General features: G+C 40.6%; 1 protein-coding gene across 1 annotated transcript; it reads right to left on the bottom strand.

Annotated features, from left to right (window-relative positions):
* tapt1a (transmembrane anterior posterior transformation 1a) lies at nucleotides 1–26,051 on the bottom strand. The gene is made up of 15 exons (XM_071542579.1): nucleotides 25,856–26,051; nucleotides 23,761–23,891; nucleotides 22,235–22,353; nucleotides 21,126–21,158; nucleotides 17,128–17,290; nucleotides 16,857–16,992; nucleotides 16,161–16,258; nucleotides 15,820–15,889; nucleotides 13,873–13,953; nucleotides 12,392–12,501; nucleotides 10,855–10,914; nucleotides 10,667–10,735; nucleotides 9,618–9,694; nucleotides 7,639–7,811; nucleotides 1–588 (listed from the first exon to the last, which is right to left on the bottom strand). Exons 1-15 carry the CDS (start codon nucleotides 26,049–26,051, stop codon nucleotides 257–259), a joined length of 1,848 nt encoding a protein of 615 aa, XP_071398680.1. The 3' UTR covers nucleotides 1–256.
* Nucleotides 26,052–27,918: the final 1,867 nt, after the last annotated feature.

Below are 27,918 nucleotides of genomic sequence, written 5' to 3'. Positions count from 1 at the left end.
CGCCACTTTGAACCTCTCTCCCTCTGTTTATTAGCCAACCGCAGTTTGCTTCGTCAAAACCCCTCAACTTTGGGAGCAAAAGAACAGCAGGATCATCTGAACCCGCTTGTTCAAGTCCACAATAACTTACTGTATTGTCACTGACTTTAATAAATACTCTGCTTCCCGCTGCCGTTGGCCGGGAGAGCCGGGCCGAGGCGCCGCCGACTCCCCGCCTCTCCTGAGTGGTCATCGCTAGGTCAGCCGGTGCCGGCGCTCAGTCGATGCGGTTACCACAGATCGTGAAGCGGTCGATTTCCAGCAAATCCTTTTTGGGAGTCCTGTGCTTCAGTTCAGAGCCTCCCTGCGCCTCCTCCTGCTCCTCCTGGGAGGGCGAAGGCGTGGGACGCTCGGGTTCAGGCTCTGGAGTAGCAGGGCGGCTGGCGGGGGCAGCGGGGGAGGCGTCAGCTGGCGGGGCAGGTAGCAAGTCCGTCCTGCGGGCGGGCTGGGCGGTCACAGAGGAGGAGGAGGAGGAGGAGGAGGAGGAAGAGGAGGAAGAGGATGTTGTACTGCAAGGAGTGGCAGGGATCCGCTCCACCTTGGAATCACCTAAAGAGGCAGATTGATTGGAATTAATCCACTGACAAACACAGTAGTACAATGGTATAGTATATTTTATTCTGTAAAACTAACTTTATTGTTTGTTGTTTGAGCTGTTTGGAGAATTATATACATGGCAAATTTACCAGAACATCCTATCGATTAGTAATAAAGTCTCAAATTCTATGTTCTGGTATGTGTTTTTTGCCGATAAGCAAGGCAAAAACAAATTGCCCGATTTTTTAAATGGACCTTGGCGTGGTAGGAGGGACTACCGTTCCCACTCACTACCATTCGGGAACCTGTGCTGATATTTACTAGTCATATTATGCTTCTGTAAAGCATAACCCTAACCCTAACCTTGGCTAAAGCAAATTACAATACATGCAACAGTAGAATTATCTTAAATTCCTAGATTACTAACATCACAAGCAACTAATAGTAAGAGGTGATAGAGTCAGAGTCACAGTGCCCCAACTATTCAACAAACCATTCCTACAACCCTAAAACGATCATCTGAGATAGAAAAGTGCTCGGAAAATAAATGAGAGGAGAAAGAGCAAAGGAGCGAGGTAGAAGGGATTTCTTTTAGATAAACCCAGACAGGAGAATAATAGAGCAAGAGGAGGAAGAAGAATGGGAGAGGGAGATGTGAAGGCTTGAAGATGGACTCCACTGTTGAGGCCGGAGTGGTCGGCAGTTATTCTACCTGCTGGGTTCGCCAAGGTTCAAATTCAGGCAACCCAGAACCACCTCACTGCTCGGCTTCAAAGCGGCAGAGAGGAGAAATAATTAAACCACAAAAAGCAAACCGTCAGGAGCCACGGAGCAGCTGGTCACTCTCACAATCCACTGCATTATGTTAAGAGAAAACCCCGCATTGGACTTTTAAGTATGAGCGCACACAGTGTGAGTGTAGTTACATCGCATTAGGAGAGCCAACCAAACAGAATAATTCATCATATCAGAGAGAATTGAGTGAAGCAGCATTAGATATTAACACGGGTGTCTATAGAGACAACCACCCAGCCTCAGGCTAACCAGCTACGGCAAACTTCCAATTCTTACTGCAGGCAGAGCTGCACTGAGAGTTTACAGTGCAGAACTGCTGCAATCTACTGTGCCTATACTGTATGTGTGTGTGTGTGTGTGTGAGAGTGTGTGTGTGTGTGTGTGTGTGTGTGTGTGTGTGTGTGTGTGTGTTGGGCATGGCATTAAGAGAATTTCACATCTGATAGAGGCGATGGAAAACAAGCAGAGACACTGCAGACCAACAGAATATTAGAAAATGTCAGGCTTTGGTGCGTTATTACCTTCAGTTTCATCTGAATAATTCAGTGTTGAGTTTGCAGTGAATTCTTATTAGAGCAAATTAAGCCTCGTCTCTAGACTGTCAATGGTCAGTAAGTGCACCAACAAAACACACACACACACACACACACTCTCCCACGCTCTCACATCCCCTACAATTTCATCCACTGCAACAAGGCTATGTTTATTATTTCCCTTGTCTTTTAGTTTCTGTTATCCCATTTGTCTTTGTCTGTCACCTAGAGTTCTTGTTTCTTTTGAGGTGAGAGATTTTTTTTTCTTTTTTTTATAGGAAATCTTTTTTTCCCCCTCACCTACACAAATTGGATTTTTTGATTTTTTTGTCTCTTCTTTCTGGGTTTTATCCTTTATATGTGTAAATAAACCGCCTTGTCAAGAACTCAAAGGTTGACATTACACAAGATTTAGAACAGCTGTTATTCGGGTCACATATACAGTATATACACAGACACAAATGAGTTCTCCATTTCTACTTTTCAAGATAGCTTTAATAAAAGTTAACCACCGTATGCCTTCGAGTGGCTGAGGGAAAACCACTCATTACCCATCTTCACCTTTAGGACAGAAACATCCCGTTTAGACAGATGGCATTTCCAGTGTTAAGCGAATCCAGATCATTATAAAGACGTAAGATACGCACATGGCCATAATTGTGCAGTGAATCCACTGGAGCAGCAGGCAAACCCTGAGCCGTGGACCAAAACCGCTCAGGGTTTAGAGAAGTGAGCATAGGATCCGAGGGTCGCCGGTTCAAATCCCAAACAGCAAAATATGTGGGAAGGAGAAGCAAAGAAGACACACTCTCCTTTTCCCACTAGTAGTTATTATTATTATTATTATTATTATAGTGTACATGTTAGATCGTGGAGCCTTAGGCCTTGTAACGGCTGTTTTCTGAGATACCAGAATCAGTTGAAAGCGCTGGTAGAAGCTTTGATGTTTGATATGACATGATGCAGCATCAGGGTCTTTGTCATTTTAAAGCTCTTGGCTCGGCGCAGCAGGCGGGTCGACGCCACGCACCGGAGGAAAGATCTGCTCGGCTTTTGCAAGCGGATGACAGGGAGATACTGCCACTTTCAATTGTATGAGTATGTGTGTCTATTTGCGTGTGTGTGTGTGTGTGTTATTCACATGATTCTGAATGAATACGTGAATATTTGAATGGATGAACGAGTGAATGATGTTTTTTGGGAGCCTTTGAAAGGCTTTAACTTCCACACCTTTAAGCCATACTGACACAAAACTTGCTACGCACATCCAGCTATCCTTTTTAAATTACACTGATTGGCCTAATGAGGGTGCTATAATTAAAGGTCAAAATTTTAAACTTTAATGAAATGTCTCAGATACCACTGGTATGATTTTGGAGGGATGATGCACTTTGGCACTGTGTTAGTGCCAGACAAATTACACTGATTGGCCTGATGGGGAGGCTATAATTAAAGGTCAAAATTTCAAACTTTGAAAGGCCATAACTGCTACAGGAATGATTCATCTTGTTGCTGATTGGCCCAATGGGCGGCTGCATTATTCATGTTTCACTTGTTTTTAATCTGATGTCACATTACTGGCAAAAACCACGCAAGATTACATGATATGTAAAAATTGAAATGATATAATATTGAAAGTAGTGGTGTAACGGACCGTAGTTGATCTGTGATCCGTACGGATCCCCCCCACGGTTCGGCACGCATGTGAACCGCGGATTAATTGCAAAGTTTAACCATCATAGTGTGAAATACAGTTTTACTGCCGCTGTTACTTTTTAAAGTAATAATTCCCTAAATCTCGATGCAGAGTTGCAGTGAAAAGATACAGACAAGACAGACGCATGCTGTGTTTTACTCTGAAGCGCAATGATTGCGTTAGGGAAGAAAAAAAAATGAAGAGCGACTGATTTAAAAGCCGTCGCTTTCGCCTCCACTGAGTGAAATCCCATAGGCTATGACTTGGCATTTTCAGTGGTGTAACTGGGAAACTGGGCATGCTTGTCATCATTGAAATAGATCACAAGATTGTGATGTTTATTGCAACTTCGGCGATATGCTGCCTTCCCTTTGACACACAGCTCGGCTCGGAGAAGCTCCAGTCTCTTTGCCTGTCTGTGGCAGAGCCTTCAGTGTTGATAGGCTGTGTGTTGACGTGTTGACGTGTAACCAATCAGATAGTGCTGTGGGCGGGACATGGAGCGAGACTACAGAGTGGTGACTACAGACAGAAAGGTGGCTGCATCAGAGCCAAAGTAGCACATTTTTAAATTAATTTAACCCTAACCCTTTTTTTTTTGTTTGTGCTGCTCCGAAAAATGATCCGATCCGTGCAAAACCGTGATACAATCTGAACCGTGAGTTTTGTGATCCATTGCACCCCTAACTGAAAGTCAGTGCTCAGTTTGTTAAATTGAAACTGAATCAAGTTTTCATGTGCTTTATGAATGTATGTATACAAAACTGATGTGGCTGGACCCTGAGCACGAAGCAACAAAGATGCATCACTTTTACTGGACAATGAGTCAGTTGATGAGAATGTTTTGTATTTGATGAATTTACTCATACTGTATTGTAAATGCTATATTCACGAATGCAAATAGGCAACGGAACTAAGTTAGAGATTGAACATTACATAAAAAAAGAAAGATTACATGACATGCTAAACATACTGTAAAAAGAAAAGAAAGAGAAAGAGAAAGCCCTGACAGATTATATCCTGGCCTTGACTCTCCAGCTAGCCAACCTCCACCACCCCAAGCACAAAACCAAACAGCTGCACAACATGCAGCGTCCATAATACTCCTTCCCACGGTCAAATGAACACTTCTTTAGGCTCTTAAAAGTTTGCTTTAGAGAGCAGCCACTTGGAATACAAAACGATGTCTGACAAAATGATGCTGGGAACGCAGATATATTTTATGCCACAGATTTCTCGGATGAATCAGATTCACCATTTCATAAGATATCGCCTAATAATAGTTAGAGAGACTGGCCTGTAACCAAAAGGTCACAGGTTTGATCCCCACAACAGTTAGTATGTGCCCATCAGTTCCCTAAGCCGGACACTGAGCCCCCACCTGCTGACTCAAGTCTCTCTGGATACGAGTGTCAGCTAAACGCCTAAAATGTAAATGAAAGTGTCAGCTAAATGCCTGAAAATGTAAATATAAACATGGCTCTTCTCTTCGAAGGGATGAGTCAATAAGCCTAGCGCTGTCTTAGCAAGTGTGGCACATGTAATGAACAAATGTGAGACTTGACAACATTACTTAGTAGCTCTCATATAAATCAATACTACTGGCTGTATTGCGAGACATTAAACAAACAGTGCTTTCTTCTCTGTGTTAACAGGAGGAAGGTAAGGAAATGAGAGCGAGCGTTTTGCACATTTTTTTTTTTTTTTTAAGATTATTTTTTATGACACTTCTGCTTCATTAGATACTTCACAGTAGAGAGACACAGGAAAGATGGGTGAGAAAGAGGGTGGGGTGAGATGGGTGAGAAAGGGGGTGGAACAAGAGTCCCAGGGCAGATTCAAACCCAGGACATGGCAGATACATAATATCCATTCTGGGCTGCGTTTCCCAAAAGCATCGTAAGCCTAAAATGTTCGTAAAGTACATTGTAAGGAGCATCTTAGGGTTACGGCGGGTTTCTGACCACTTGTAGAACGCTAAGAACATCGGAAGGAAGAAAAGATCATGATCCAGCTTTATTCTGAGTGCCAGTGATGATTGTAGTCTACAGCAAAATATGCACACAATGTTTATAACCAAGATAAAACATTTATCTAGAGTGAAAAACACCAACTGCAAACATTTTATAAAAAAACGTGAAATGCAGGCTATAGTTTTCAGGGCATAATTCATGGATTTAATTGTTGATTTGATGAACTTCAGGCAGTAGGGAAAAGGTGAGATAATATTAAAAAAATGGGTGGCTGTTGATGCAGGTAACTAAACCCTGGGGAATGTTGAAGTGAGGGTGAAAAAAAAAGTGCTTCAATAACAATAACAGAGTGAGAACACCTGAGTCCCAGGCTTTACACAATAGTGTTTTAACTGGTATGTGAAAACAATGCCTGCAAAACAAAAGCCTTCAATCAACCATAAACCAACTAAGCATTTACATATACCTGTCAAAAGTGTTTTCCAGACCCCAATGTGCCGCGCTCTCCGTCATCTAAATCCTACCCAAGACCTTCCTCCTCTGTTTATCAGCTGCACAACACAGTGGTGAAGCGTAAAGAAATGGAACACGAACAAAGATGCACTTATGGTACGACACTCTTATCTTAAGTGCGAGTTTGGGCAATGCGTGTAAAAATCTACGAACCCTCTTAAAATCGCTGGTAGGAAACCTTTGTAACCACTAGGAGCGTTTGTCATTGGGAAACGCAGCGCTGGCCGACTGAGCCAAAAGGACGGCACCTAAGCTCTGAACAGTTGTGAAAAATGGGATGTGACTTCCAAAATGTAAAAGCTTCCACAGCATTAAAACAAATCAATTTCATGTATTCTCTATCCTTGTTTGCAAGCTGGCTGCAAAACCAGCTTGCACCAGAATGAATCACTTCATGTTCTGAGTGCATGTTCACATGAGATAAATGTGAAATGACCTTAGTTGAGGGTTCCTACACATTTTTGCTAATCAATTTCCATGAATTTTCTATGATGATAACAGAGTGTACAGAGAATGTTTAATGCCTAATATGTGTCAGCATTTACTTTCAAATGGTGTGTGTATATATTTATTCAAAAAGCTGGTTTGACAGGTCTTGACAGGACTAGGCGTAACTCTTGGGATTTATGTAATTATTTGGGTTATCCCATCAAAAGCAACTAGTCCAAGCAGCCAAGCTTGACATTGCACTACTGACCAGAACAAAAAACAAAACAAAAAGAAAAACAGTTATGAACAAATTTCCATGGCAATGGTTTTGTAAGACTGTAGGAACCCTGCTAGCTCTGCAAAGTGTAATTACTCAGCAGGATGGAGTGTTATCAAGCAGAGATGTTTGAATAATTATGCAGATGTGATTGGAAACACTCCCCCCTTGCAACTGGATCAACCTGTATGTTCCCTCTTTCCAATAAACCTGATGGCATTTAAGTATTATTTGCATTGAAGCTACTGTACAAGTGTGTAATTACTCCTTGTGATTTGAATTAGAGTTTACAAAACAAAACAAAAAATGATTTCAGTATCGAAGCCAGCCCAGGTATCTTAGTATGATTCAAAAACAATATTATAACCTGGTATAACACTTGAAAGTTGTTTAAAATGCAATAATTCTACGGGCAAACTTTTAGACATTTGAAACTTTTTACGTTTTTTTTTTTCTTTTTTCAATCTCCAAATTTACATTCATAGCTCTTTTCAAGAGGCGAACAGAAACTACATTACGTGGGAAATATTTCATATTTTGCTGACACACAATGCTACAGAAGGGCCAAATGAACGGCCATATTACTGTAAGTTAACTGGAGCCTGCTCTGCTAAAATTGAAGGCGTACTTCATCTGTGTGTAAACAAACAAGCTTTTAGACTCACTAAAAACACCAAATTTCTCTTTTGGGTCCCAAGCTGAAAAAGTTTGGGAACCCCTGTTTTAGAGGAATTTACGTTCATGAGTGTGAATTTTATGGCAGAACTCTAGTACAGTAAGGTTTCTCAAAAGAAGCACTGTGGTAGTTTCAGTTTCAGTATTGGTACAAAGCTGTGTGCAATTTACCTGAAGGTTTGGGATATCTGGCCTGGTCGGCTTTGCTGGGGCTCTTCCCGGAGGAGGAGGAGGGGGCGGACGGGGGCCTCTCAAACAGCTTGTCCTCCATGTTGGCCCTCTTGACGTAAACACACGACTTCCCCAGCAGTACGATGCTGTTCAGCACCTTGAGCGTCACCAGCCTGCACAGGGAGGAGGCTGCCGTTAGGGAAGTGGGCTTATGACCGGAGCAACTGGATGGGGAAAGTGAATGAAAAACTGCTGCCGAGCTGCCCATGAGCAAGGCACTTCGCCTCCAACTGTTGGAGCTGCTCAGTTGGCAACAGTAGAAGACTGTGGCTGTACTGGGCAGCTCCCAGGTGGGAATGTGTGAAACTGTATGAATTTAAAGCAGGGTGGTGTTGTAAAACAGCACAGCTGTTCAGTTAACTTGCCTGGATAAATAAAGGTTTAAAAAAAACAAACTGCTGGATCCATTTGTTCGATGGATCCAGCATCAATTTAAGCTGGTTGTGTGCAAGGACTTTGACAATTTTTAATCACAACATCTACCAAAATAATCAGATTATCATTTCAGACATAATTGAAACGCCCTATTCCAATTTCCATCACTGTTATTCCATGATTTATAAGAGAGTTTCCCAAAAAGCTGCCTTCAGCTGGGCCGCAGCTATAATGAATCCATTCTACCATCTGGTTGCAATCGCCACTGATCACATCCCACCACTGACACCCGGAGGTTGATGCGTGCCGTCCTTTTGTGTTTCTAGTCTTTGCTATTGGGCCTCGGCGATGACTGAATACGACGCCGTGATGAGAGAGAGACAGACACATCTAGGTCTGTGGAGCACGGCTCGGTGTGACAGGCCGCTTCGGACCGAGAGCGCGTGAGCGATGCTGAATCTTTGCCGAGGCGCGGCGGTCTGTTCGGGCCAAGGCTATTTTTAAATGACGGGGGGGAGGGAGGGAGGGAGGGACGGAGACGGCACTAGAGATGACAACATTGTCTTCTCCCCCCCCCCCCCCGAGGGAAACTCTTCAATGGTACAAGCCCGATGGGATTGGGGAAATGAGAATGAGCAAGGCTATCAGCGGCTCGGCATAGGGGGAACGTGAGGGCACCGTGTTAACGCTTATGTAACTGTGTGTGTTTGAGGCTGAGTGTGTGTGAGTATGTGACGGTGTCTGTGTGTGTGTGTGAGTGTGTAAGAGACTGTGTTTATGTGAGTATGTGTGTGTGCGTGTTAAAACCAAATGGGACAGAGCAGCATTAAAGTAATGTAATGGCACACTGTACTTAACACAAATGCTTAATCTTACTACTTGCAAACCATGCATTCAAACAAGTAAACATTCACTGATCATTGAATATTGACAAAATTAGTACAGCATTTTAACAAGCAAAAGCATGGAACTGTAGACAATGAAGGCAAATTAGAGTCTAAAGGATTTTAAGCTTGTAGAAATATGTTCAAAATGTTGAGACTTAGGCTTTTGAATTATCATGTTTGAATGTGTGAAATAAATTTGCATAAATACATGCCTATGTGTGAATGTGTAAAAAAGATTTGATAAAAAAAAATCAAGCAACTAGATTTTATTTTCCCACATGCAAGAAAAGATTTGAAGTTGTGCATAATATTTTGTGAACAAGTGGAAAAAATGTGCACCGATAATTTCAGTCTGAGTGCATATCAAGAGACTCAGATAGAGAGAGTATTCCTGAATTTTTGAGTGCAGCCTTGTTTGTTGAGAAGGTGAAACAAGCACACACAAAACTCAATTACATTTGTGAGAAAGCTGTGAGTTTTGACCCTCTTTTGTCATGGCATTTTATTAACCAATGGACGGATTAGCATCTCATTTGACTATCCAATCAGGGAGCAAGCATGGGAGTAAGTAGGGTGAAAGCGAAATAGGGTGAAATAACATCTGTAATACCAAAATGTAGACAACATTATAACCTTAACAGAATTGTTAAGTCTTACCCAAGATAAAAGAGGAACACACACGCGTACGACAGAGCTCCCTGTAACTTCACTGAGCTCATCACCACTCGGATAAGCTGTTAAAACAGAAAAGGCAGAATAAATGCCCAGTAACTTTGGGACAAAAAAATTCCATTAGAAAGAGAGGAGAGAAGTTGAGATCTGTGAGATCATAGCTACTGTTGTTGCTATGTGATGGAGAAAACAATTTTAGGCACGCTGCTCTTTTCCTAAAAGTTTTAAATATTTTTAACCTCTAGCTCTTGGTGCGCTTTGCACTAAAACCATGTAAAAGCAACAATATGCAACTTTTTGCCCTGACGCAGAAAGTGTATTGTTAGCCCGACCCTCTTCCCCCTCAGTTGATCAAGTTCCCACCTCAACACTTATCACTCATCTTGCTGAGCTGTGTACCTTGTGGCATCTATCCTGAGACTGAGGTAACAGGCATCTGTAAAGCCTCTACAGGCGATGAATGCAGCCAATCTGCAATACAACCCCCCCCAAAAAAAGACCTACCTGATGTTTGTCGTGTTTTTTAACGGGTCTTGTCTGTCACATGATTAGCTTTGCTGTTCTTTTGTTTTTCACTACTTTCCACCATTGTTGTTGCTATGACTTGCCGCTAGCCTCATCTTAATAGCCACAACCCAGCTCACCGCTGCTCATGCCCACAACAAATGGTATGTGACCCAAAACTTGCCAAGCATCACTGAAAAGCCAATTTCAGGCAAACAGGGGGGATTTAGGGATGTACACACAGGCTCACAGACAGACATACCTGTAGATTGATAACGTAGATTATATCCTGTTTATTTATTGTTACTTGAAAAGGTCAAAAAGTTGCATTTTGTAGCTTTAATTCTTAGTATGGCCAGGAACATGCAACAGCACATCCTTTCCATCGTAAATAACAAATAAATAATCAAGCACAGTAAAGAGAGTTTCTTGGTGTACATGCAGCCTAAATACATACTTACTTTAGCATTGTGCGTGACAATACTGCAAGTGAGAGTACATGAATGGCAACAGATTGCCGCCTGTCTTACCAGAACAGCCAAAGGCAGAGGGATGAAGCCCATTCTCCGAGCCACTGAGTCACTGTAGTCTGTATAAGCCTACACAGTGACAGACAGGATAGATTACAGCACTCAACAAAACCCCATTGATTAGCCTTGTGGGCTCCATGCTGTTTATGTAGGTATGACTGTGGCATGAAAAAGGGACGGTTGCTTACATTCTTCTGTCGACTGCTGACGAGATCGAAGGCCAAACTGGCTCTGTATTCACTGTACACCTGGGGGAGAGAAAGGCAAAGAAATGTTCAGAGTCTGAGAGCAAACAAGTCTCGTCTCAGAATGGCTACAACTATAATATGCCGCCAACTGCATTTTTCTAAACATCATTTGTAGACACCCTGTAATCACTGGAGATTCTATTATGCAAACCATCAAATCACAAAATCACATTCCCGGCTTTTTTTTTTTTTACTTAAGCTGACAAATGTTTGAAGGGTACAGAGGGAGCACTTCTCAATAGTTTTATTTCAATCCAATTTCTAATTTCTTTAGTGACTCCCATAGTAAAATGACATAAGAGAATGAGCAGTGACTGTGAACCCTCTGTATATGGCGATACAAGGATTATCTAGTCCTTTTTATCTGTGAAACCCCCCAAAAAAAACTACTACTCAAAATGTATCTCTATTACTTAAATATGAAGTATGAATAATATATGTCATACAATGCTAGATGTTTTTCCCCCAGAGTCAAATCAGCCCACATAAGAAAAGGGAATTACCACTTAACACTAATTTGAATTTTCACATAGATTCCTTGAATTCTATTTTGATAGAAAAAAGTACTGTAAAGTACTGTAGATTTCACAGTTAATATCCCAGATAAATGTATACTGAATTCATTTTCTCTCACAAGAATATGTACACAAAGTCATTTATACTTATATATCCACTGTATACTTGAGACCAAGAATTACCATCTCATTTTCTTTTTGTGAAAAAGAGATCATGTAGTAAAAAGCTCTGTCCACATACACTGCAATTCATATCACAACTACAATATTCAGCAGACAAAATTGCAAGATGTTGTTTGTTTCCCCCCCCCAATATTGTGCATCCCTTGTTAAGGCTCGCTATGGGGAAGCACGGGGCAAAGTGGACGGCTGGCTAAACACTGAAACACTATGTTTGCTGCTTAAGGCGGCGTGAAATTCAGCAAAGACCAACCGCAGACTAATCCCTCAGACGTGAAGAGAGCAGACTCCCCCTGCTCTGCTGAGCCTTCACCTCAACTGAATTTCAACATGTTATTTTCAGGGCAGGGAGTTAAAATTTTGCTCCGCCAGCTGCAGTGCCTAGTGCATCTCAAAATTCACCAGCCATGCTCACCGTTTCATCCGCCAAATAGATTTCAGCACAGAATAGGACTGAACAATGCAAGTTACCTGCCAAAGTAGCTGGCAGCGTAGACTATCTGCTCAGCTAGAGGCTAATATTCAGGAACATTTGGCTGGTTCTAGGATGAATTCAAAATCTTTCAGTGCACTAGCAAACAAATAGCTGAGGGGAAATTGATTTTCAATACGTATATATGGAGTAAATAAAATGAGTTGGCTGAACTTTGCCTTGCATTTCAATCTATAAGATCACTGAAGCAATAAACAGCCGACTTAACAGCAAAATTTTCCACTTCAAAGCTCATCTTAGTCGGTGGATGAAACTCTCAGAAATAATGATCTTCAGCTTTAGTCCTTACATCTGCAGTGATGTCGTTGAACTTGGTGATGAAAGCATGTTTAATGATGTCAACAGCAACTTCAGAGGTGACAACCATGAAGACATCAGGGAACAACACCCAGAGGTGGTCTGAGGGAAAAGAGAGGCACAGGAAACTACTTGATGCATGGAAATAACTTTTAACCTTAATTTATCCAGGGAAGGATTGCTGAGCAAGTATACTCTTCATTTTGAACAAAACCCATTAAAGACATCCATACATGGGAGCTTCACCAGTCTTGTACTGCTGACCAGCTGTCAGTTACTGGGGTGTTGCATTCACTTCCCCCTGCTCAGATTTTCTCAGCCAGGATTAAAACCGGTGACACAAGCAAAGTCCAAGTTTTACAAATTTTAGAAACTAACTAACAAAACTATTTAAATATAATTATTCACTCAATTCAATACGGTCTCATATTTTAAACAATTTATGAGTTTTTGATTATGCATATACATTTCTTTTACTAGCACCGTGTCACCATGTCCAAGTACAATACATGACCCAATACCTTATAGCAGAGAAAATAAAAACTAGATTATTAGATTAGATTATTTTGGTAAAGGTTGGCACACGTACTGTATATATATTTCCCATACTACATGTGCAAAACAACTTTTGCTCTCTTGAAAAAAGAATAAGAAAGGAGCGCTTCTTGCATCTGAGGTATTAGAGGACAGCAAAAACAGGTGTTCTCTGGTTGGCGGGTACAAAAATACCTACTAGAGATATTCCTTGCCAGTAACGTAAAATACTAAGGGAGTTTTTTGGGTAATTCCTGGTTTTACTCCATTTTTGTATCTTAAGTTACTGGCAAGGAATATCTCTACAATTTTTTAGGTAACTTCTGCTCTCTTTTCAGTCATCTAAATCTACCAGAAAGTGTTTGATAGCTAATCAGCTGAGAGAGAGTGCTTTGGTTCGACTGTATAACATTAACAAAAAAGTGTCTGCAGTTCTAAAGCAGGATGGATGCCGGATAAATCCATGAAAGGGGGATTCTGCAGGGGCTGCCGCTGTAGCGACAGAAGGCCTTAGCTCTGCCAGTATTAGCACATCAGCGTTACGATTGCTGTTGACAGGCCAAGTCTGTCAGCTAGTGTGCTTCCTGGCCGGGAGAGTGGCAGGAGGAGCTGACTGTGTTCAGAGAGCTGTCATACGGTAACGCCCAGCACTCTTCCCTCGCACTGTTCTGTCTCATTCACTGGGATTTTTCGGAGAGAGCTGCCGAAGGTGTTACGGCGGGTCAGCCCAAACAGCAGGAAAGGACCTGCTCAGCGTATTTTTTCCCATGACAAGCACTGACCCCTTCACTGAGGTGGACACAGTTCAACTTGCATTAAATAACCAAAATATGGTGAACAAACTTGGGGCAGTATATCCTATTGGTTTGCATTTAATAAGAAGGAATATTCTTCTATTGAACTATAGCTTGAGGGAAATTAAATGTATTAAATAATTACCTGGGTTCCATGAGAACTGCTCCATGTTCCTGAGACAAACGATGAGCAGGAGAACGTAGTTGGTGAATCGTTCCTTGATATCTGCCAAGATAAAATAATAAAATTTGCAAATCAGGGCCCCTAAACTTTGGAACAATCCGCCTGAGGAAATATGATTAGTAAACTCTGTATCAGATCTAATGGAGAGTGCAATATGACAGGTGTATTGGTTGTTCAATACAGTTTTTATCCCCATGGTACATATTTCTTAGTTTATGGTATTTGAGTTGTGGTATTTCATTTTGTTTTATGGTATGTTATTGCTTCTACCTTATGACTTACTTTAAGTGTTTTACATCTTGTGGTTCATTTTTAACTGTCTGTTTTAAGTGAGCTTGCCAAAGCAAATCCCAATCAACCAAGTTGAGATGGCAATAAAGTATTGAACTGAACTTGAACTTGAACTATCTGCAGAACTGCATTAAACTTGCATTTAACTCTTACTTTTTTGGTCTCAGTGTTTGGTAGCAGTATTATTAATTTGTTTGTTGGCTTCTGAATCTTGCTGAATGGGTATTAATGAGCTATGGGTTTGAGGGAGTCAGTTTTGTTACTTTTGTTTTACAGCACTTTGTAACTATGTAAAGAAAAGTGCTATGAAATAAAAGTCACTATGCGGTTCATCACAGCTGCTCATCACAACTACAATAGGTTTTAGTCTTACCGCAGCAACGGCTGTTAAAAGCATCCATCTAGTGCAATTTCCAGATGCATCCATAAATGTTTTGCATACCATCATCTTTATTGTTAATACCACGCTAGTTAGGACCAAGCCCAGCTCCATAAACAGTCAATCTTCAAAGATGTGAGTGAACAGTGAGAGGGAAATGACAGCTGATTAAGGTTTATTGTCCTCTCCTGTCTTTGCTACAGAATAGCAGCGGCGAGATGAAAACATGCTGCCTTGGGGAATAAAAAGGAGCCTGGAGAATGCATTTCATCTATAGTAGAGCGTCTCTATTCTTCTTATCAAAGCCAAATGAATAGATTCACAAAGCGTTCCTATGTAAAGGAGAGAAATTAATCCCATGTATGCTGGGGTTGTTACTTGTTTTAAAGGTTTTTCATTATGGTTTTATGCCAAACATTTCCCTAGGAAGCAGAAAATATCACATACATTTACCCGAGAGAAACTGAGAGAAGTAGTTCTGTCTCCAAGATTAGCTCAAAAGTAACTTTTTTGAGAGAGTTAATTCTTTCTAATTTAAGATTACAGATAGAATTGTTCTTCAGAAATTGTTCTACTTAGTATCAGGATGCAGTGACCTTTTGACCCTTGTACTCATTACTGTTGGTTGCTTGTAATGTTGGCGATCTACGGAATTGAAGCTTATTTTACCTAACACACATTCTGAGTTGTTCTGGATAAGCTCATCAACTATATGTTCAAAATGTAAAATGTGCATTACACATATTGCTACGTATTGCTAATGTGTTGTCACAATACAAAAAATTTGACTTCAATGCTGATACCAGCCCAGGGTATCAGGGTTTCGATTCAAAAGCAAAAAAAAAATACACTTTCTTTTTTTTTTTTCTTTCATCAAATAGCCATTGATATTTTTAAAGAAGAGAGGGAATTGAAACTACAAAGAGTGTTCCTTTAGGACATATTTTTCTGATGCAAAATTTTCTTGTAAAAAGTAAGACAAAACCCAAATCTCTATGTACATTTTCTACAAGGATTTACATTTATGGTAAATTTTATGCATGCTGACAAAAGTAAATATGAAGTGAAACAATATAAATAGAGTAATGTTACCAGCTCTGCAAAAACTCAAGCATAAAGTAATACTGTTTCTCAAATTAGGTACAACAGTACTGTATGTTGTCAGTACTAGTGCTCTGTGCAATACTAATTATTATGTATTAAGTTTGGGATCGTTGATATGGTATTGGTTATCTTACCACTGTTTGACATCTGGAATAGATTGTTCTTCTCAAACTTCTTGAAAACACTTCCTTTGATCTCCACAAACTGTGTGTGAGGGAAAAAGAAGAACAGGGAACGGTACAGTAGCAGCATTATCCAGAGAAAAAAAAAAAAAATACTGTGTTGCAGCTGCATCAGAAACATTACCTCACCCATGTGCCAATTTTTGAGCTACATTTGCATACAGATAATTTAGCTAAAATGTAGTTTGTGTGCACACGGGGAAATGTTTTGTTTGTGCTGAATCAAATCATGCTCTTTTGTTTGTGTGTGTGTGATTGCTGTGTACAGTACGCACATCTGGGTTTGCACTTACATTGTTGGACATCATGATGGTGAGCAGGGACTTGTTGTGGGAGTTGAAGGCGACGTTGAGCGTGGAGGCTTGGACCATGATGAGGATGGCATGGAGGACTGAGGAACAGCCGCTCAGGAAAACAACAGATTCAAACAGCTTTACAGCACAGAACTCCACTTAATTACAACTTAATTAAAAGCATGGCAGCCTAGTGGTTAGAGAGACCATCAAAATAACCAAAAGGTCACAAGTTAAACCCCCAAAACAGCTCATGTGTGACCATCAACAGCCATTTGTCCTTTTGAAGTGTCCTCAAGCAAGACACTGAACCCTGTCCTGCTCACTCACTGTAACTCACTCTAGATAGATAAAAGCGCCAGCTAAATACCTAGAGTGTAAATGTAATGTAAACCTACTTAGCTCTACAAAACTCAACAGATTAGACACCAAAACACCAACATTAAACATGGACTGTATGACTGAGGGACAGAAGCTCAGGGAAACAATACAAATAGGCTATACTGTGCAGAAGTAAAACCTCACTGTCAATTCAGAGGCGAAAAACCCAATAATCTAAAACAGGACATAGAGGGCTGAGAAAGTGCAGCTCTGGAATGCAACATGTATAAATAAACAGCTTCTACTGTGCCGATATCGACCGTTAAGACTTAGAACCATCCATATTTTTGCAGTGGAGTTGTAGGAGAAGGATACAGACGTAGAAGACTGCCATGAGGAAGTGAGGGATGACTCCTATACTGTCCCGCTTCCGCTCTTTGGGTTCTGTGGCCGTCCAGTAGAGAGCGTCCAGGATGTCTTGGCCGAAGGAGGAGAAGAGGCGGTCTGCCACCTTACAGAGGGAAGGACGGTTAAAAGCTAATAGGGAGTTCATTTCATTTCCCTTTACTTGTCATTCATGCATTTCAATAGGAGATTTATTTTATGCGTTTTAATGTCAGATGTTAACATATAAAATGTCCGGTACCTCCAACATGTTGTAGATGATGTAGAGTTTGATGACAGACTGTCCTCTGATCAGGTGGTACATCATGGAGTAATCCACATAATGCATCATGGAGAAGCACAGCACCAGGATCAGGCCCTTCAGCACGTCACACACCTGTGCTGGCTGCAGCAGCCGCGACCCGCTGGCCACACACACACACACACACACACACACACACACACAAACACACACACACAGGAAGATCAACTTAAAGCATCTGTATTGATATGCAGACACATTTACACACACACGTTTCATTACATTCACGAATATTTGAACGCATACTTACATGCATGAATATACACTACAGATGCATGCATGCAGACACACACTCGCACATACATACACACGCAAGGGAAGATCAACTTAAGGGTATACGTGTCCAAATGTACATAAGTGCACACATAAAAAACCTTTCATTATAATGTCTGAATGTATAGTTAAACATGTTTGCACCCAGATATACAATATATCATACAGACAGGGAAACATACACGCGCACAAAAAAAGTTTTACTATGTAAAAGTATGAATATTCATATGAACACCTGTGCACATGTACACATAAAAGCACTTATAAACACACGCTATTTTCAAAACTTGTCTTTGGTACTTGCTGGCATGGAGTGAAGCCTGAAAAGCCAACTGAAAGAAAGTCTTCATTCTTGAGTCCTGATTCATTTAGATACCACAGGACCAGTATCACGACTAGTGCTGGTTCAGAAGTTTATGCATGATCATCGCTATTCATCCCATGCAATGATACAGACATACAGAAACACATAGGGGTGCAAATCAATCATTTCTGTCCAAAATGAGATATCCAACAACGGGAAAAAGGCAACAACTCTTAAAATACTTGCTACTAAAACAGTAAAACTCAATATGAAACTTTTTATCTCCTTCATAAGTTATGTCCTTCATTCATAAGTTTCATCTCCTTTTAGATTTGTTACTGTTCTTGTTTTTATGCCGTTTTGTAAAGCACTTTTAGATAAATCTGCTTTTAGATAACTACTAGGCCATATACAAAGACTATTTCTTCTTATCTTACTGAAGACTTATGCCTACAACATACTTACCCATTTGAGAATAATAACATCTATCTTTTAAGATATTTCAGGCACCAATTTGTGCCCAATATGGATATACAGCATTTTGGACAGAAATGCTTCAAGTGGTGTTGGGTGAATAAAATAAATGGAGAAAACACAAAGGCTAAGCTGTCACAGAAACAGCAAAACATGTCTTTCAATGTTAAAAAATGTCTTCGAAACATATGCAGCAGTCATAATTAATGGCAATGGTTGGCAGTGGCAGCTTAGGAGGATGTAAAGGGGAAGGCTGACAAATCCATAGGACTCATTATTTAGAATTCACTGTGAGAGGGATGACAGGGCAAAGCCAGAGAGAGCTTAATTTCAAGACATGTAAGCGATATGACTGGCCTATGTCAGTATACGCACTTCTACGCAGGGAAGGAAACTAGCTTTTTCATCTGACAGCCACAGTGGCTGATGGATTACAAAATGCACTGTTTTAAGCAGCTGGTAGACATGTCACTGCCAAAATGTACCTGCATTTGGCTGTTTTCTGGTAGCAATTTCCCACCCTGCTACTAAGACTAAGCATTATTACACGGCACTTTACTCACTATGAGCAGTTTCTTACAATTTTAATTACAACAGAGAATGTACTAGTTGAATACTGCTCTACAGGTAGCACTGAAATAAGCCCAAACACTGCAGCTAAATCACTACACACACTATTTCTAGACCTACTTACTAGTGTACAAGACACGGCAAGACAACAACTATTCTAACAGCCAATCTTCACTTAAATGAACTTACAGTTGCCGTTGTTTAATCTCGCATCACAACAAACGATGGCTACCCCTTATACTTTATCTCCCTAAAAACATGAGAGAGGAAAATAAACCATGCTTCAGATGACTGAACTGTTTGCTGGCAGGGAAGGGGGGCTGGAAGGTGTAGATATATGAGCTATTTTAGGAGCAGCACGCTCTTGACTCCAGGCTGCGAGAGGAAGAAAGGCTTGAGTTCAGAAAGATGTGTAAATTGGCTTAATCAAGTGTCTCACTGCTGAATCGGCGTACAGCTGAGCACCGAGCTGTGAAGAGAATGGGACGAGACGAACATCTGAGTCTGTGTCTCCAAAGCATGAAAGAGAGTGACTGGTCACATAACCAAAGAACAGTTTGTGTCTCAACTACTCTAGCTTATACACTGAATGTACAAAATATTAGGGACACTTGCTCTTTTCATGAAGTACACTGATGAGGTGAATCCGAGGTAAAAGCCATTATCCCTTATTGATTTCCCTTATTAAATCTATAGATGAAGAGAAGCAGACCAGTTAGAGAAGGATTTTTAAGCTTTGAGACTATTGAGATGTGGATTGCGCAAAAAGGGGCTGCAACTCAATATCAGGAAGATGCCCCTATGATTTTTGAACAGTCAGTGTAGTTTGCACTCCTCAGGCTACGGCTCCATCTAGTGGTCGTGTCTGGAGTGATTCATGAGAAGGAGCTATTAGTCTAGGAATAGCATCAGGGCTCCAACACATTATGCATTTCAAGATTACACATTTTCTTTCCAAATCTTTTTTTTTTTTGACAAGATTTTTGGTCAGTGTTCAATTCACACTGAGAGAGGAGGAGGGGGGGGAGAGAGAGAGAAAGAGAGAGAGAGAGAGAGAGAGAGAGAGAGAGAGAGAGAGAGAGAGAGAGAGAGAGAAAGAGGTAATAATATTTATCAAAATAAGAAGAGAAACTGTCCTGTAACTGGTCACAGGTATAACCAATCTTTACTTGACTGACAGTCACCTTGCATTAGAGCATTTCTGATGACTAAAATGTAAAATATTTTGTTTTACTGTCATTTTGTGTATTTGTAAAGGTAGGTGTCACAAAATTCAAACGGTGATCATATTGTAGACCAAACCTCTGTCTGTTTTTTCAAAATTCCAAACTCAGAGCTACCATTGTTTTAAAAAAAATCGTAAACATATATGACCAAATGATGCATGGACCAGGGACAGAGGCACTATGACAAGGATGCTTAGACCAAGATCCAAGGTAAGACCTAAGCTTTTTAGATTGCGTTGTAAAAGAAATGAAATTAGGCATAAAAGAAAAGCTTCTCTCAAAAAGATGTCTAGGTTAATATTCGATGTTCAGGTGGTTTGGAGAGGGCCGAGACACTACGGCAAACTCAGCTCCCTGTACAGCATCTTCTCCCCAACATGTGCAACACACACACTCTGGTCTGTAGTCGCAAAGCTGCTGCAGCTGGCTGTTAGTGTAGCCTGTGCAAAGCAGGTCTCACTATCTCCAATTTGCAACCATTATCTCTGTTGCTCACATGTATATTACAGTTGAGTGCAATCAGCTACTGTGCTACATTCCAGCTAGCCATCACTATGTGCCATTCATCTTAGCCTGACATTTCTAGGCATTAAGCTCTAGGCCAGAAAAAGAAGAGAAAGCTTGACTTGTGATACAAAACCTTGTTAGAGAAGGGGACTTGTGACCCCGTTGAATCCGTAGAGCAACTGGGGAAATCTGGGCAGGGGAAAGAGCAGACTCAACAACTACTGTACTGTCCAGATGCGCTTGAGCCCCAAAACTGTGGAAGACTGGTTGTACTGGACAGCTCTCCGGTTTGAATATGTGTAACTGTATCAATGTCAAGCAGGGTGTTGATGAGAAAGAGTGTACAGTACATGCTCAGCAAACCTTCCCTGGATGAATTCAAGTTAAAAAAAACAATAAAAACCCGACCGATAAGGAATCAATATGGCTGTTGTGGCTTCGAGAGTGGAGCATGATGAGTGGTGCCAAGCTTCACATATTAACAGACACGATGGAGATGGAGAGAGACTGGTGAATGTTGAATCCAATTCAGGACAGTGATAACATTTACAGTATGAAGCCTTGGCCGGCTTGTGGCAGCGTACCTGCTTCTTCTGCAGTAGGGGCATGTGTGTGCCCTGCAGGAGGAGGAAGGCAAGGGGTGAATCACACAGGGTGGGGTGGGGGGGTGGGTTTGGGGGCATATAAGTCTAGCTGTTTAACTGTTACTATGTTGGACATCATGGCTGCATCATTTACAAAATGTCATACTTTTTCTAGATCTTAATTCCTTGACTGGATTTGAAGTTTTGATCAATGTATATTTAGTATGACTGTTAACAAGCCCATATCACTCTATAGCACAGGATTACTCCAAACACGACAAGTATCACTATATATGAATTGACAGCTGGTCTATAGCTACACACAATGTGTTGTCACAGCTGAACTGGGACTGAACAATACATTTTCCCCCTTGTTTTCCAGACCTTTTGTACAAATCCAAAACTTTTCAAGACCGTTTCAAGACTGGAGTTTATCAAATTAAGACACCAGATGCCTAACAATGGCGATTCGATGTTGGCAGCACACAATCCTGGTATGATAATATGCCATACCAATAATATGCTAAACCCTGAGAGTTGATATACAGTAAGTGATGTATGGGTGTAGAGTGACACTCGAATAAAATAAAATTCTCATTTTAGTGTTTGATCTGATTCCTATAGACATAGGAATCAGATCAAACACTAAAACACACTATTTATACTTTATACTTTAAATATACTTTATACTAATATGTCAAAAACGAGACGGTATCATGAGGCTTTTGTGTTATTTTCGGGCTTGTATACCAAATCAAATCAAACAAATCAAAGTAATAACGTGCCCATCATTTATCAGTTATTTATGTGTGTGTATCTGTTTGTGCGTGCATGTGTTTACAAATATGTGTTTATCCATGATATGTGTGTTTACAGGTTGTGTGTTGCTGTGTGAATATGTATTTTTTAATTATTGGTAAGCATACTATTTTGTGTGTATAAGTAGGTGTACATATAAGCTTATGTTGACTGTGGGCGTACATCTGTGTACAGGTTTTTATGATGGTATAAACTTTGTTTTGTGTTTATATATGTGTGTGTCTGTGTGTGTGTGTGTGTGTGTGTGTGGATAGGTGGGTGGGCGGGTGTGTTTGTGTGTAGACTCTGACCTGAAGCCACAGCATGGCAGGGTGAGGAGGCGGAGCAGGGCCAGCAGCACCCTGAGGGGCAGCAGGGTGAAGACGTACAAGAAGGCATCCACACACAGGAAGAAGCCAAAGATCATCAGCTGGAAAGATGTACAACAGCATTTCCATGTCAAAATTCATCAGCTTGAAAGATGTACAATTATGTCAAACAAGGATAAGACAGAGTAAGATAGATAGAAAGTTATAGGATACTATAACTTCTCCTTGTCAAAATAAAGGTTGTTAACTGGAAAAGGTAAATAAGAGTTTTCAAGCAAAGATCATCAGCTGGGGAGATACACAACAACCTCCACATCAAACAGAGATTACCACCTGAAAAGATGACTTTATAAGTCACTAGAATAAATAAGGAACATCTGTGGACAATCTAGGCCGAAGCTAATAACCACCAAACATGAGACAAAAAATAAATTACCGTATATTAAGCCTAAATCCAATTATGCAGCAGGCACATACCTTCCCAAATCTCCACATAAAAAAGGCCATATCCTTATCATTTTAAAATGGATGTATTGAGAGAAGAGAAGAAGATATTCTTATTCCTAACTGGAAAAACAAGAAGGCACTGAGGAAGTAGTGGCAGGAGCTGGGGGGTGGGTTTGCTTTTCATTGGTGGAACCGTTCAGACTTTTCCTGTTGCCCTGTCAGATACCTATGGGAGGCTGCTTGACATAGCAGGGTCACTGAGGTCTGTGTGTTTGCACACATTCCTCAGTTGCCCCCAAGCTAAGAAGGCAAAATCCAACCAATAAGAGCAACAACATTAGCCTAAGCAGTCACTTATCCTGACTGATGTTTGCTGAGATATGAGAGTCTAGTCTTCGGCAGTGATAAATATAGGCCTTTAGGCCACAATGCAAGCATGGAAACTAGCCTAAATAGGCTATGTGTGCCATTGTGATGCATCATTGTAATTTTAGCAATTTGGGCCAGGCATTTTTGAACAGGGTACATGCAAAACACTATGGACTCATAGGCTAAGGATATAACAGGGGTGACATTGCAAAGATGTGATACATTCCTGGAAAGAGGAAGCATAGTCCCCATTGTCAGTTCAGATGAACCAAAGTTTCATGTTGCAACACTGCCACCTGGTGGCTTAAGAAAAGTACAACCAAAATATACCAGTGACAGTACGGCATACATCACAGTACAATGTTGTTTTTTGTACATTGCTGTTTTCCATACATCAATAATTAGTACGGAAAAAATGCTGAAGAGTGTGTGTGTGTGTGTGTGTGTACAGTATGTGTAGGGGGTTCTAATGCTTAGGATTTGCTGGGTTTGAAACAGACCACTGACCTTTGTGGTCCGCAAAATGCTAATATGGCTATGCCTTGTGTGTATTTATGAGAATGACAGCACAGACAGACAGACAGAGAGACAGACAGACAGAGAGACAGACAGAGATGCAGAGCTAAAGAGAAAGGGAGGGGGGGCAGCAACAGAATCTGAGTGTTTCTAATCACTGGGGGCCTGTACTTCACCTTTTCCAGTTCCTTGGGAATACGCATGCATGTGTAAACTTTCTCCCTGCGCTCGGTGTACTTTGCCTCGTTGTGTTCCAGGAAGTAGCCTCTGGTAAGCTCTGCGCACATGAAGCGCGCCAGCGACGGATCTGGAACAACATTAGAGCAACAGTGTTACCACAAGGCCATTGTCTGTCTGCAACAATTACAGCCATGGTTATAAACACAATGAGAGCACCAACCTTTGAAGTGTCAGATTGCAAAGTGAAAGAGGAGGAAATTTATCTGAATGGGGAAAACTAGGGCTTTAACAGTATTCTCAGTGCACCATTTGGTTCAATTCACCATGCTGGGCTCACAATCTTTGCATTAGCTGAATATTGCAAAATTAAGATAAGTATAATATTTGTGAATTTTGTTATCTTGCTATGGCTAAGCATACACGATTATGCCTACAACTCATATCATAATACAATATTTTGTCCTGTAACTTTTTATTTTTGCATAATAGTTAGTAAAGTCAAATCCTATGGAGATTTCCTTTTTTTTTTATTAGAATAAAGAAATCTAAAATTATGAACTGGGCTAAAACACTTGAGAGCTATTATGGCAACAACAGACAATGTATAACAGAGTGTAATAAGAAATTCCTCACTCCAGTCTATTCTTCTTGCAGCAAAGGCACTGACTTTTTGCATTGGCTGCTCAGTCTAACTTCACTCTAAATGGTGCCATACTGTCTTTGAATCATTTCCACTTGGCTTCAACCTGTGAGAACCTGTCAAACATGTCGTAGTTCATAAACTGAACACAGACGACTTCAAAGTGCATCAAACATCTCTTGACCAGACAGTGTTAGGTGGGCTCGATTTCAACAGTTTTGCTGTTGAAGTCTAACCTCGCACAGAGAGCTGGTGATCAGAGGTGAAACACCTTAATGATCAAAAGCTCTGTGGGGTTCAAGTAAAAAAGAGCCTGAGGGGTTCAAGTAAAGTTAGCACCCAAAAGCGTGGCTGGATTACCAACAGGGTGACCAGGGCAGAAGAACAAGGAGCCTGAACCACTGAGGACCCCAGCCTGATGTCCAGCCCCTATGAATCGCAGTTTTCAGCACTCGAATTTACATGGCGATTCATAAGGTTCATAAGATTAATTAATTCATTCATTCAGATTCCTTATGAATCGGCATGCAAATTCGAAGAGTGCTGAAAACTGCGATTCATAGGGGCTGGATACCAGGCTATGAGGACCCAGCCTCGGGATCGCAAACAGATAATTTTATTTAAATGTAATTTGCCCTCTTGTTCATATTTGCATACCATGTCAGCTATCTTCAGTGTTTGCATATTGAGCAATTTTTAGTACCGTTTGCCTAAGTCATCTGATGGGCACTTTACTTGGACATCACATGGTAAACACGCAATGTACAGAGTCAAATGATGATCGATGGTAGTGTCTGGAGCCCATTACACATGCTTACCATGCTTACAACATAATCTGAGAATGCCCAAAAGAGGGGAATGTGTGGATAACAAAATATCAACCTGCGAGATGTTAAGTTTACTACATCACTGCTTTAAACTGCCACTTCTACAGCAGTAACAGATCATGGTGACCGAGTGTTGCCCTTCAGTAACGTTGATATGAACTTTGCTGTCTAGACGACTAGGCGCGGTTCTTGCAAACTTACTTCAGACATTATACTAGACAGTGTGGGAAAAATCCCAATACTAGTTTCAGAGATGGCAGGTACTGTGTGCGCCATACAACGAAAAGGATTACATGTACAAGCCAGTTCTGTGAATGGGAACCCAAATTACAAGAGACGGTTAGCTAACTTAGTTAATACAGCTAACGTTAACCGTCAATGTCAACAACAACACGTTGACAGCTCGACTCAGCTGACATAAGACAGGAGTCACTATTGTATTATTGCTGCAGCTATACTTACTCATACTGCTTCAGAATAACCAAAAACATTATATTTAAGAAGCCAGTATGGCACCAGAAGTGGCTAACCTGGTCAGCAAGCTAAAGGACAGCATTTGATCCGTCTAACTAGATAACGTTAGTAAGCTAGTAGGGGGGAAAGGAAAGGGAACCCGACGTTTACCTGGGTGCTCCCGTTGCTCCCGTTGCTCCCTTCTGACAGCATTTAGATCGTAAAATCCCAAAGTTTCGGGCAATTCTGGAGTTATACCGATTTTACCCGACTTGGGCAAGTCGTCCCACGGCCGTTTCTGTCTCTTCTTTAGCTCAATTTCGGTTTCTTTCTCCTCTGACAGCTCGGTCCCCGACACGTCCGCCATCTTTACTTTGGCCACCGCCGCCGCGTCGCCCTGTGCAACGTCATCGCATTCTGGGTAAAAAATAAAAAACGTCAAAAAATGTGGCGATAAATAGTAATAATAAAAAAACTAAATAAAAGAACATAAAATATATAATGTCTAAAATAGTATAAACTATTTTGACAATTTCAAAAAGTAAAAAATAAAATAAAATAAAAAATGTTTTTGAAAATATTTAAACTGATTACATTTTATTAGACAGGCCTATAATAAAAAGTAACAGTCCTATTTGTAAGTTTATAAAAACAAAAAAATAGTCGTTTTTAGTGAAACAGAATTGTTCACGAAGAATAAAAAAAACTTTTATATTAAATTTGCATATTTACAAAAGTATATGTATCTCTATTTATATTTAATTGCCTAACTATTCAATATAGATAGCTAGATAGCTAGATAGATAGCTAGCTAGATAGATAGATAGCTAGATAGATAGACACGCAGTAGCAGTTCTCTCCAGCCAGTTAATCAATTAATGAAGTCCCATGCATTGCTGTTCCTTAATCATTGTTATTGGCGTGTGTGTGTGTGTGTGTGTGTGTGTGCGAGAGAGAGAGAGAGAGAGAGAGAGAGAGAGAGAGAGAGAGAGAGAGAGAGAGAGAGAGAGAGAGAGAGAGAGAGAGAGTCGTTTGATCCCTGCCAGCACCGCTTCCACGCTAATCGTGTTCTTTAATTAACCGGTGTTTGGTTGAGAGCCAGATGGCCCTCAACCAAGTCTCATAATAAATGTAAACAACAATAACCACGTGTATCGCTAACAATGGCATTTTGGCGTTTGTATCCCTTTAGTAATGCTACAGTAAATTTTTGTTAATATTACATTTATTAATATTGCTGTAGGCTAATATTAGCCTACAGTAAAATTAATAAATTCCTACAGGAACATTATAGGAATATTATAAAAATACCATTAAGTTCGATAAGGTCACTATAAATAAACTCATTATTGAGTACCCATACGAATATTATTGGAATAATATGCGGTTTTCCGTTAGGGATGGATATGAATATGAATATAAGACAATAGGGAATATCATAAGATGTGAGAATGTAAGAATATCAGAGGTTATAGATTATCACCTAATGGGTTAATACTCTGATAATAGAGAGAATTTAAATGACAGAGATCTGCAATGGTCATGTTTTGGTGGAAGACATTCTGTGGCGTCACCATTAAAAACTCAGTGTTTTTGCAGTACCCAATCTCTTCCACTTGATGGCGCCAAAGTTCCATCAAATACACCTGCTTTTCTAACAGCCGATTGTATTGATCAGACACCTTTGCGCTTTCCAGAGAAGGTAAATAAAAAAAATCCAGACTGGGTCTTAGAGAGCTGATTACCTCTGGAATAATTTATTAATCTTTAAAATAACGTTAAAGGAGAAGCAGCACGATTTCAAATGCACAACTGACCTATTGAACAAACAATATTTAGATTTACACAATAGGTATTTAGCTGATGCTCTTACCCAGAGTATGAGCAAGTAGGAGTTCAGTGTCTTTCTAAAGGAAACTTCAGCAGGATACATAACTGTAATGGATGGACACATTAAAGGAGAAATCCACCTTCGGATACTCTTACAATGTTAGATATCAATTTGTGTTCAATGCATTCCAGGAGTTATTTTGTGATGTCAATCAATTTCAATCAATACAGCTAGCAAGCCAATTAGTCTTTGAATATTGGGGCGTGTCTACGATCGCGGCCACGCCCCTTACTAAAAACACAACCTGTCTTGTGGCTGCATTGCATTCTGGTCTATTGAGGCGACTGTGGGAGGAGAAATTGATCTCTCTGCCTCTTCTACAATGGATTTCTCCCTGTATGAT

The sequence above is a fragment of the Centroberyx affinis genome, unplaced genomic scaffold (assembly GCF_046629955.1).
Source record: "Centroberyx affinis isolate AG114_WGS23_722 - 3 ecotype Tasmania unplaced genomic scaffold, CSIRO-AGI_Caff_v1 ptg004126l_1, whole genome shotgun sequence".
NCBI lineage: Eukaryota > Metazoa > Chordata > Actinopteri > Beryciformes > Berycidae > Centroberyx > Centroberyx affinis.
Note: the sequence above shows the minus strand (reverse complement) of the source record. Positions and strands in the feature narration are given on the sequence as shown.